Below are 12,519 nucleotides of genomic sequence, written 5' to 3' on the forward strand. Positions count from 1 at the left end.
TGGGTCGTATTTGCTAAAAATGTAATGTATAGTAGTGGAAATGTATTAATTAGGTAGTCTATGAGCAAAACTTTAGCTGCTATTTACAGTACAATAACTGAAAATTGTTGAAAGAATCTTCAGTATTATGAATTCTGCTAGGGTATTTGGTGTTAGTACAAATATTACCTTTATTTAATAGCTTATTTATTTCACAGTCTAAATATGTTGATATAGGTGATTGTATAGCAACAATAAATAAAAATGTATGCGGAAACAAGATGATTGAAGATACCAAAAAAAATTATTTATTCAAAAAATTGATAAGTTCGAAATGATAGCTAGCAAGTATGTACATAGATGATAGATAGACAGTTAAATAATTTTATTTTGAATGTGAGGTCATAGCTACTAGGAAAATGTGAATTACTGTGAATCTCTAAAATGCAATGAATCTAAAAATGCCAGCACAGGCTCATAAGAAAAACGTACCTGTGTCAACATTTTTGCAAAAAAATGAGTGAGTGGTGCTAAAAGCGTGTTTAGTTTTTTCCAGAATAGATGAACATGAATATGGCAACATTTTATTACGTTTTAGTTTGTACGTATCACTACATTCTGAATTGAAATGCCCAGTGACTGGCACTAAAAGCTTAATGCTTCATCACGTTTAACGTACACCTACACTAAACCCTAAACCTACCCGTTAGTGTTAACAAAAGCAGATGTGACATAAAATTGCAATCGTAACCATTGCATTTAAGCTTATTTTTGAACTATTGTCTTTGAGCTTTTACTGTCATTCTTACTTGTCTTTGAGCTTTTTACTCTTTCACGGGATTCGTACCCAAGCTTTTTGCATTGCAAGTACAATTCTGTACCAGCTGAGCTACCGAGCAAGCTTATGTCAGTAAAACTGAACATCTGGAGCTGGGTAAGTGATGCAAACTCCAAAATATATTAGTTTACAAATCATGCACTGTGGTAAAAAGTATTTTGAGGCCATAACATTATTGTGCAAGGAGACGCGTGAAAACAAGTCTTTATTAATCCACAATCTGCCACTGTTATCATAATTGTGTGTTAAAAGTGCTTGCTGTTTTATTGCCTTTAGTATTCATTTGTGTTAGAAACTGCAGTGATATGTACGTATTGGTACGTATTTTGCGTTTTGCAAAAATGTTAAAGGTGCTCTAAGCGATCCTGGGCGGAGTAACTTCCTGTTGACGTTCGAAGTGTTGTCAAACAAAACAGAGGCTAGCTAGACCCTCCCTCCTCCTCATCCTCCCCCTCCCCTCTGTGCTTCCTGAAACAGTCATGAACGCGCATTTAAAATCATTCTTGTCGGTTATTGGCTGGAGCATGTTTATTATGTTTCGTGGTCCAGGCTGCACCAGGTAGATTTGTTGCCGTTTTCGGAGCTTGTGGCGACTACAGAGACCGCGTGTTTTTACAGTGTGTTCAGGGGACAGGCAGCTAGCGGATAGTGAGGAGATGTTTGCTGTATGTGACAAAAAAATGTTTGGCCTAAAAATGCATGACATCGCTTAGAGCACCTTTAACACAGGTTTTTCCAATGAAAAATGTTGAAAAATGCATGTCAGACCAACAGAATTTCCATAAATGTTGTCCCAAGTAGCCAAATACAGTTGTCTGAACAAACAGCTCCCAGCAATGCAGCATGAATAAATTATGTGATTAGTGTGTTATAACCTTATTGTTTTACCACTTGTTGGCTTTATTTATGTTGCTGTAGCAGTTTTTATTTTATTTTATTTTTTTTAAGAAAAATGTTTGTTGTTGTTTGGTGATGTTAAGAACCCATCATTTTAATTATTTATATTTGTTGATTTTCACTGTGATTGAGGTTTGTGTGTTAAGTGTTGAAGTCTATTTGTGCCTTTGTAGAATTATTGCATGTAATGTTTTTGCTCTGCAAGATTACCAGTTTTAATTTCTAGTTTTCCATTAATTAAGACACATTGATGACACTATTCATGTTATTTATTCCATTGAAATTATGGTCACTTAGACTGAAAAAAACTAATAATAAATAAATAAAGGACAGGGTTGTGGCATGGGAAATGTAAGGGCAACAATTTAGCTGAAATCAAAGAGATACCCAGCAGTCCTGTTCATGCCTCTTACAGTAACATTACCCTGGAGGATGTAGTCTCGCCTCATCATGACTTGATTTGGCTGCTCAGTGATCCATACATCTCTCCTGGCCTGAGGCATGCCAGCCAAGATCTCAACTATTAGCTTGGTAGTGCCACAAAACAATGCATGCCACATTTTGTCTAACTGCAAATGGGAGCAAGAGGCCATGTAGACAAAAAAAAATAATCACTAAAAGCCTGCAGACAAACTTGACTTCAAGAGTCCCTTGAGACGTAGTCCAGAGAGAAATTTGCCTGTCGCGTTCTCTGCATTCAGTCACACAGCATCCCATCTGCCACCCTGAAATCACTCTGTAACTCTTTTCACATCTCAGTTTCTGGAGACCCCGAACGCTTGTGTTAAAGCACAGTTACAACAAACAAAACACACTTTAAAATGACATCATTATCAATGTGGAAAATGAACAGGCTTTAGAGTCAATATTTATGGCACTTTCAGTCACAGTTTTTAGACAATCTCTCTCTCTCTCTCTCTCTCTCTCTCTCTCTCTGTCTCTAATACTGTACAAAATACAATTAATTTCAATGGAGGGACTCAACATTCCTTCGTAATTATTTCTGAAGTGACGTTTTAGAACAGAGTCTTGGTCAAACTGTCAACTTGAGATTTTATTCCATGGCGGAAGGAAGTAGTTCTGCACAAAAGTGGGTTTTAAAGACACTCCGTTGTTATTTCTTATTTATTTACACACTCGTGCTGTCAAACTGTTGTATAAACACAATATCACACTCGTAGCCATGCAATATGGCTGTATATCAGCACGCTGTGATTATATATTTATATATGTGTGTGTGTGTGTGTGTGTGTGTGTGTGTGTGTGTGTGTGTGTGTGTGTGTATATATATATATATATATATATATATATATATATATATATATATATATATATATATATCAAATTGTCCGTCATTGTCGGAATTTTTTTATCAATGATGGAAAAATCTGAAGGCCGACCTTCACGTTGACAGATTACACTGAGGGTGATCTATTCTAAATTGTAACTGTAATTCCCACCCCTGTTTGCCACCCCTCCAGTGTAGCAGCAGAGCACTGGATCCAGAACAAAAATGAAACTGGCACGAATCTTTTGCTATGCGTTTGATAATGCACAGGCGAGTACCCAGAAGCTACAACGATCTACCACGCCACATTAAAGAGCACCAAAATGGTATTTATTGCTTGAATTTCATAATGAAATGGACAGAATTTGAAAACAACACAAAGCTTTAAGCCTATTGCAATTTATTGGATGGGAGGGGCACTATGTAGGCTACTGTTTATTCATCAACTGAAAACAGCATATAGCCTACCAAAAGATCGACTGGGATTTACGAATCGATATTGGTCTTATGAATGTGACCAAAACAGCAAGGATACATTTTAATTGTTTATTAATAAAGTAATGTTTTCTGAATCAGTGTCGGCTGCAAAGATGAAGTTGACATTGACTCTCATCATCTCCTCATAGTGGACGTGCTTAGAGAGAGAATGCACATTTCATTCGGTTTAGTCTACATAATCAGAGTAGCATATTTCTTTTCGTTTGAATTATTTCATTTTCGTTAAAGTAGATATTTAAAGATTTCAATAGATATTTTTCTCATGTCTGTCTCATGTCTCCAGTTCACGTGCCAGTGATCGCGCCCGCGCCTCCATGTCATGATTATATTTTCTGCTATATTTGCTTTTTATTTATTACATCCAGGCAATTGGTTGATGAAACATTGATTAAAATTAAGATACAGTTTTTACAAAACGAAATTCACTTTAAAGAAAGGCTTTCTACAAAACAAAACTTCAAAATCATGTCTGACACACTCCATGTCTCCCGATATATTGCGCATTTTATGATGCTTACTCATGCTGTTCACTTTTCATATTCAAATAAATTAATTTAAAACATAACACAGGACTATTTAAACATAAATATGAAACTATGTTTTCTTTAAATGCTAACAACACGTAGCCTATAGTACAGTACAGAGAAATTCCATGTCGTAATCAAGAATAATTTATTTTAAGACTTATATTTAATATTAGGGGCATCCAAGTTATTTTACAATTTTTTTTATTTTTTTTTTTAAGTAACGCAATAGTTTCCCTAGTAATTAGTTACCTTTATAATGATGTTGTGAGAAGTAACTAGTAACTATAACTAATTACCTTTTAAAGTAACGTGCCCAACACAAATGACGGACAATGTTAAAGTTTAATGCAACACACACACACACACCCTCCAAAAGGTTGGAAACGCCCTAGAAAATTGTGGTTTTGGACAATATTGGCATGAATCCTTTTTAAATTGTGATAATTTTGCACTGATAAGGGACAACACAAACTACAAAAACATATTTTATTATATAAACAGTTTATACATAGAAAAAAACTTAAATTTTCGAGTCATCAAAATATTCACCATTAGCAGCTATCTGACCTAAACTGGGTTCTAATTGGTTCATTGTATTCTAAACTTAATTGGCAATCAATTGTTGAATCTATTAAGATGAGCTGACCCAAAAATCTTTTACAAACCTCTGGGCCAGGTTTAAACCAGTAACCAGGCATCACAGCTGGCAAAGGGGCATGTCTGTCTTTGACATGTATATATTTCCATTATTATGTAATCAAAATGAAAATTATTATTGCTGGTTTTCATTGATAATGTCAAGTTACTGTAATGTATTTGCACCAAAAAAATGATAAGGATTTATGCTGATATCGTCCAAAACCACACTTTGCCAGGGGTGTTTCCAAACTTTTGGAGGGCAGTGTATATATAATATACATACACATACTGTATATTAATGATATGCAAAAAAAAAATTTGCTAGGGTAGAATAAAACTTGCTTGCATGCTAGTGATGTGTTAATGATTCCTTAGTCAAGTTTAAAAGTTTTTGAAAGAAGTTTCTTATGCTCACCAAGGTTGCAATTATTTGATCATATAGTAAAAACAGTAATATTGTGAAATTGTATTAAAATTTAATTGAACTGTTTTCAATTTTTAATATATTTTTATATATATAATTTATTCCTGTGATGGCAAAGCTGAATTTTCAGCATCATTGCTGCAGTCTTCAGTCACATGATCCTTCAGAAATCATTCTAATATGCTGATTTCTTGCTGAGAAAAAAAAAAAAAATTCATTATTATCAATGTTTAAAGCAGTTAATAAATAGAATGTTCTTCGGTTTCTTTACTGTCTCTTTTGATCAATTTAATGTGTCCTTGTTGAACAAAAGTATTGACTGCTGGAGTACATAACCCTTATCAAATAATGACAAACTACTGGACAATTAGAAACTCCTCTGCACATTGTTAATACGGCACTAAATTGAATCATGTTTGTATTCCCAATCTGCATCAGCCACATCAGATCTCTTTTCTGAGATAATGTCTCTGGTAATCATTCGTTTTACTAGAGAAAAAAAATAAGCAGTGTCTTTTACCCGGGGTCTGGACAGTTACTGAGATCCCAAAACTTTCACTCAGGGATCCTTTTGTCTTGTTGTTTTCTTATATCAAGGCATTTTATTTCTTGTGATTTTTGGGTTATGGTCTCTCTTAGAGTTAGAAATATGAGTAAAATTGTAGACTGTGAACTGTGAACAATTTTGACCATTTCTGACTAGGTCTGTCTATTTCCAGTCTCTGAAATTGAAGTGAGTAAGTTATTAAAGTCACTTAGCAACTGCCAGGAAGCTTTAGCAACAGTGTCAGGGAAAAAGCACTCACACAGTGTTTTTCCTCCTCCAGACAGCAACTTTCAGCTTAATTCAGTCTTATGGGAGGCATTAGGTGCCTCTTTCAGCTTCCCTGATGCTTTTGGAACAAATCGGGAAAGAGCTATAACTGTCACACTTATGTTCAGTTAGTTTTAGTTCGTTTTCATTAGTCACATGTGTTCCTTTGTTTGAGTTTCCCGCCACTCAGCAGTTTCCATGGACACTAAGCTATCATCAGAGCTGTTCATCATGTAGTTCATCACCATGTATATTTAAGTTCCTCACCTTCACTTAGCCTGTGTCTCAATGCGCATACTAGCCATTCTAAATAGTATGTGACATTAGTAATATTCAATACTATTTAGGGCAGATAGGGTGGATAGTATGAACATTGGGATTCAGGGTTAGTGTTTGTACGGTCTCATTTGTGAAAGCGTGTTGCTACTACCTTCTGTTATTTGCCTGTTGGATTATCATTAAACTCTGCATTTGAACTTTACCTTCATCATCGTGTTTACCATCAACATTGCTAACAATAACATGCCCATGTGAGGACATTTGTTCTTTTGTGTTTGATTCTTCACAACTTCACAACTGCATTTCTGTATGAATCTGTATGAACATAACTTCTTGACACAAGATAATTTGCAGAACGAAAATGTCAAAACAAAACAGGATAATGGTTATAGAGTATAAAAAGAGCTTTTTGGGCAAGGCGTTGTTGAAACACCAGCCCTCTTGACTCTGAGAAACACTGGGGACAGTCACAGTGATGTGCTAACTTACTCCCTGATGATTATTCATGAATAAAGATATTATGATCTGCCCATTTGTTCTGTTAACAATTCTCACCTTTCTATTTTTGTGCCTTCTGGCTTCCTTGTCACTTGTTTCTCACAGGTGCGAGTGATCATCACAGATGAGAATGACTGTGTTCCAGAGTTCCTGCAGTCCATTTATAGCAAAGACGGTGTCCCTGAAACAGTCACGACTGCAACGTCGCTCCTGCAGGGTAAGTCTGTGGACCTGCACATCAATGTACTGTAGCCATTAGAGGTCCTTGTATAGCAACACTGGAATAGTAGCCAGACCCAGTGTTCTTTTTTTACGCAGATATCATTTTAGTGATACTTTGTCTTTTGATGAAAAAACAATCCTTTAAATGTATTCAATATTTCATCATGTCATATTCATTAATTTAAATAAAATGGCTTTTAATTTTAGTAGAAGCAAATAACATACCAATAACACTCATATTAGCATTTAACAAAAGCAACATATGGAAATTGTCTTTGTGAAAACCAGGCTCCTAAAATAATATTATGAGTTCACTTTTGTAATACAATATTTTCAATTATTGTTTTTATAGCAAGTTATTCCATTGCTCATGTTTTACTTGCATGTTCTGACTAGTGAGTAACTTCAAGTTCAAGTTCACTTGTACATTGTTCATTTTAAGCTTTTATTCAGCAGGGATACTTTTAAAGGGATCCTATTATGCCCTTTTACAAAGTCTTGATTTTGTTTTTGGTGTGTACTAGAATAGGTTTTCATGTTTGACTGTACAAGAAACACATTATTTTTCACATATTTTACATTATTGCCTCTCTTCCTATTCTGTCTCAAACACACTGTGGAGTTCCTGTTTCGATGAAGCCCCTCCTTCTGAAATATGAAATGTGCTCTGATTGGTCGGCTGGCCCAGTGTGTTGTGATTGGTGAACCGCTTAGAGTATGTTCCAGAAATGTCACGCCCCTTACCATAACCACAAGCTTCATCTGCTCAGGTGTAAATATTAACGATGCCGTAAATTTTGCCATACCAACTCGAGACCCTGAGAATGTTTATGAACAAGAGGATTGTGCAGAACCTTTACAAGCATGGATTTCAGAGTGGTAAGTTCCTAAAGATCGGTGAACAGTCTTACAAAAGCGGGAGTCCCATAGATAAACACTTCATCAACACTGTAATGTTAGCTAGCAGGCTAGTGGAGCCACAGAACATACTTACAGGTTGTGATCCACAAACAACTGATTGTCCCAACAAAGTGGAAGAACTGCTCCATCTTTCAAGAGAAGCTTTTGTACATAGCCGGCATTGTACTCTCTTCTTCTGGAAGTTGTCATCCGTAAAATGTACTACACAGATATAAACTTTGGGGTTATAATGTTCTGGAACAAAGTTAAAAATCAATTTTAACCACTGTTTTCTAAGTTCATCTGCCTTAGGAAGGCCACACAAAGGGGTTTTAAAACAGCATCTCTTCAACATGGCAACAACATGCTATAAAGCAGGTCAACCAGGCCCCGTCCCCTTTTATGCATATTCAGTGAGTGGGGATTATTTAAATGAGTGACATTGTAACTTCACAAGATTCATAAAAAGGATGTTGTAGTCCCAATGAGTCATTTGTTGTAGCTCTTGAAAAGTGTTTTCTGTTAGAGATAATCTACCTTTGGAGTGGTGGAGTGGACTTTGATCTTGTAACCTTGCAGATATTTTTATGCTCAAACAGCAACATTACATGCTAACTAAAGTTGAAAAAGTGAAAACGCATAATAAGACCCCTTTAAATTGATCAAAAGTGACAGTATAAATTATATTTAAAAAAAAAAATGCTATTGCTATTTTTCAAGGGATCCTGAGAAAATGCACCACGGTTTCCACAAAAACAGTAAAAAAAAAATTAAAAAAAATAATAACTTTTCAACGATATCTAGTGATGGACGATTTCAAAACACTGCTTCGAATCTTTCATTTCGAATCAGTGGTTCGGATCGCATGTCAAAATGCCAAACTGCTGAAATCACGTGACTTTGCCGCTCCGAATCTCTGATTCAAAACAAAAGATTCAAAGCAGTGTTTTGAATTCGGCCATCACTAGATATTGTTGAAAAGTTATTTAGTTTTTTTGGTGCACAAAAAGTTTTCTCGTCGCTTTATAATATTAAGATTGAACCACTGAACTCACATGGACTTTTTTTAAGTATGTTTTGAGTACCTTTCTGGATCTTGAGAAGTTCAATGGCATTGCTGGCAATAGAGGCCTCACTGAGCCATCAGATTTCATCAAAAATATCTTAATTTGTGTTCCGAAGATAAACGAAGGTCTTATGAAGCCTGGTAAAAAAATTTTTTTTTTTAAATGCAAATTTAAGAGAAAACATGTCAGTCGGATTTAGAGGTTTTTGCATCCGAGCTCTTCATTTATTGAGCATCAAATCAGCATATTAGAATGATTTCTGAAGGATCATTTGACACTGAAGACTGGAGTAATGATACTGAAAATTCAGCTTTGCATTACAGGAATAAATTACTTTTTAAAATATATTAAAATAGAAAACGGTTATTTTAAATTGTAATAACATTTCAAGATATTGCTATTATTACTGTATTTTTATTGAATACATTTAGCCTTGGTGAGCATGAGAGACTTTCACAAACATTAAAAAAAAAAAAAAAAAAAAAAAAAAAATTGTACCAACCCCAAACTTTTGAATGGTGTGTGCATTTGGGTGAATTCGTTTTGAATTAGTTACTTTAGGTTACTGGTGTTCATTCACTGTTGAGCTTTAAATCATGCAGTTTAAATGGGTAAATCGACAACATTATTGGATACAATTGGATTATATGAAACAACCATATTTTTTCTAAAATTTTCATCAAAAAATTGTCGCTACGTTACTAATATCTTTTTTCTCGTCATTTTTTTTTTTTGTCATCAGTGTTTTAACTGAAACTGTAATTACCATTATAATGCACATTTTCCATGTGTGATTCATCAATCAGATTAGAGCTTTCCAGAGTGAAAAAAGTGTTTTCCAGTTTTGCATGCAATCGGACAGTCCATGAACAGTCTGTAGATGACCCGTGGCCATTCCATTTGAGACTAGTATGGCCCAATAAAGTCAGTTTCTCACAACAAGATGAGAAGATGCCATTTTCTTCCTCTATCATTCAGTTTAACACCACCTTTGAAGCACTTCTCCCCTGATGTGCCCTTTCATGTATCTAAATTGCACATTGAATCTGGAGTCTATGTATTAACTCCTGAGAGTGCACTTGTAACACACAGAATAGAAAACACATGCCCTCAGCTATGATAAGAAGAGCTTTCATATTCTCATTAAATTTTAGACAACCACAGCTGCTATCAAAGCACCACAGAAATGAAGTGATGGACAAAACAACAACTGCCAAAGACAGACAGACTGCATATGCAGACACAACGGCAAACAAAAGAGAACAAAACAAACAAACACTGGAGAGTTACCAAGATTAAAAAAAGTGCTGCTGGTCTGGAGAATAACAGGATTTGGCAGACATTTTGAGAGCTTAACACAGAGACTCCTGGCAGAATGGAAAAGGTGATGTGGTGAGGTGTAAAGCAGATGTGCTGATTAGCAGGTGCATGGCACCAACATCTGCACATCTGTCTGTGTGGGCTTCATAACAATTATCTCCACCCAGCATGAAATATCCTGCTTCCTCCAGTTAAACCTATCCAGAAGAACAGAAGAAGGGCTACTTTGCAAAAATAATTTGTAACATGTGGCTTCTAATTAAGCATTCATAATGTATGAGATGGACAGTTTACAATTTAAACATCTGTGGGAACAGTCTATTTCGTAATGTCTGAGGTTTGCTGGATTTAATTGCTGGAGGTCCACTTCAGCATTATGTACAGCAGAATATTAGGACCTAGCCAATGTATCAGTATTAAATTATCCTGTTTAATTTCCTGTGTTTATCTTACTCTTATTCTCTCATGATGGCATTCATGGACCTCACGGCAGTAGATAGAATTGAATGAAGTGGAGTAGGATTTGGGACCTACCACCAGGACTTGTAAACTTCTTAAGTGGTGCAGTTAGGTTCACTGCAGAGACAGTCATGCTCCTAGGATTACACAAACTGGTTTAAAGAAATTGCAAGAGAACTTGAGGTTCAATAATAAATGTCATCTGTGAAAGTGCCTGGGCTAGTTAACATACTGGAAGATATAAACGCCGAATAGCTGAATGAATAATTAAAATGTCAAATTTCACAATATGGTATTACAATAGTGAACTTGTTGTACTGTGATATTATTTCAGCAGCTCAGGATTTCACAACTTAGGACGGTTAAAACATTGCTTTTGTTAAACGTTGATACATCACGTTTGAATATTTTGTTTTGCACTCATCAATTAAAATGTTATTTTCATAGATGAAAATCATATGCTTTAGTCAGTTATAAAGAAATGTTCAATAATTAGCTTATTGGCTAACGCTAACTTTGCTAACTAACATGTCTACTAACTCGCATTAGACTGTTAGATTAGGGTTATTCGGTTATTCAAAATTACTTATAGTCAGAAGAATGTCTGTTGAGGGGAGAATCAATATAAAGTGTTAGATATTAAACAGTGAGTCTACAAATACTCTAATAACTGATAGCTGACATGTTAGTAAAATAGTTAGTAAATAGTTAGTAAAATACCTAAAGTGGATTATCGAAATAGTGTTACCACTTAATACACAATAGTTTCTTTCTTTCTTTCTTTCTTTCTTTCTTTCTTTCTTTCTTTCTTTCTTTCTTTCTTTCTTTCTTTCTTTCTTTCTTTCTTTCTTTCTTTCTTTCTTCCTTCCTTTCTTCCTTCCTTTCTTCCTTCCTTCCTTCCTTCCTTCCTTCCTTCTCATTTTATCTATGTATGCGCTTGATCCATTCTGGGCATGTTGTTTAATGCACAGCTTAAGATGTATAGTATACAATTCAGCAAAAATCTTGGGTTTTCTAATGTGCAGAATCAGGAAAACTGTTTACCCCCTTTTGTCAACAATAGTTGAGTTAATATGTGAAGCAGCTGCTGTGTATGCAGTGCCTTATTCTGAAGTTCATTTGAAACAGGCCAACACCTTATTGAACGGCATTGCATTTTACTGTAGTTGTCAAATGCAATAAGACTTACAGCTTGGGATCTTTTGATTGCCAGTTATGTATAACCATTCTAGTCGTTCATTTGACAAGCGCATATGCCCAAGCTATTTACACAGGGAAGCTTAAATAAAGATTGATCCTACTAGCTGATGTTGCACTTCTCTGTAGTGCAGTTGCTTTGTTTTAACACCCACGCCCCGTGTTTCTCTCTCTTTTGCAGTATCAGCCAGTGATTGTGATTCGGAGCAGAATGCAGAGATCACATACTATACGCTTAGTCCAGATTTCATCATTTCAGCCCATGGCACCATATTCCCGGCAGGCCCTCTGGATTATGAGAGGCTCAACCACCTATATGAATTCATAGTGATGGCGGTGGATAAGGGCGAGGTGCCCCGCACCGGCACAGCCACTGTGCGTCTTCGTATGGCCAATGTCAACGACGAGCCTCCGGAGTTCTCGCAGCCTGTGTGAGTTCCTTATCTCCATATACCACTCTTCAGCCTCATCCCTCGTCCCTGTGAGGAACATGTTCACATCTGGCATTTCCTAAAATGTACTAATGCTTTCAGCTTGGAATCTTGCTGTGTGTCTGTATGACAAGAATGAAATACAGTGCAACAAATAGAAAGGTGATGGCAAAAATATTTTCAGCTTACAACTGTTGTTATCTGCTTACCCCCAGTGCATCCAAGATGTAGGTGACTTTGTT

The 12,519-nt window shown here is 35.7% G+C and overlaps 1 protein-coding gene across 6 annotated transcripts in view; it reads left to right on the forward strand.

Moving 5' to 3' along the window:
• The window catches only part of si:ch211-186j3.6 (neural-cadherin), a 382,700-nt gene that overhangs the window by 203,705 nt on the left and 166,476 nt on the right, over positions 1 to 12,519 (forward strand). For all 6 annotated transcript variants that reach the window (XR_007184217.1, XM_048185218.1, XM_048185219.1 and 3 more), the window contains 2 exons: positions 6,787 to 6,898; positions 12,028 to 12,277. Coding sequence is in view for 5 of the 6 variants with exons in the window: in XM_048185218.1 (XP_048041175.1) it covers positions 6,787 to 6,898; positions 12,028 to 12,277 (362 nt within the window). In the remaining variant the exon portion in view is untranslated. The remainder of the gene's footprint in view (positions 1 to 6,786; positions 6,899 to 12,027; positions 12,278 to 12,519) is intronic.

Source organism: Megalobrama amblycephala, linkage group LG3, assembly GCF_018812025.1.
Source record: "Megalobrama amblycephala isolate DHTTF-2021 linkage group LG3, ASM1881202v1, whole genome shotgun sequence".
Lineage (NCBI taxonomy): Eukaryota > Metazoa > Chordata > Actinopteri > Cypriniformes > Xenocyprididae > Megalobrama > Megalobrama amblycephala.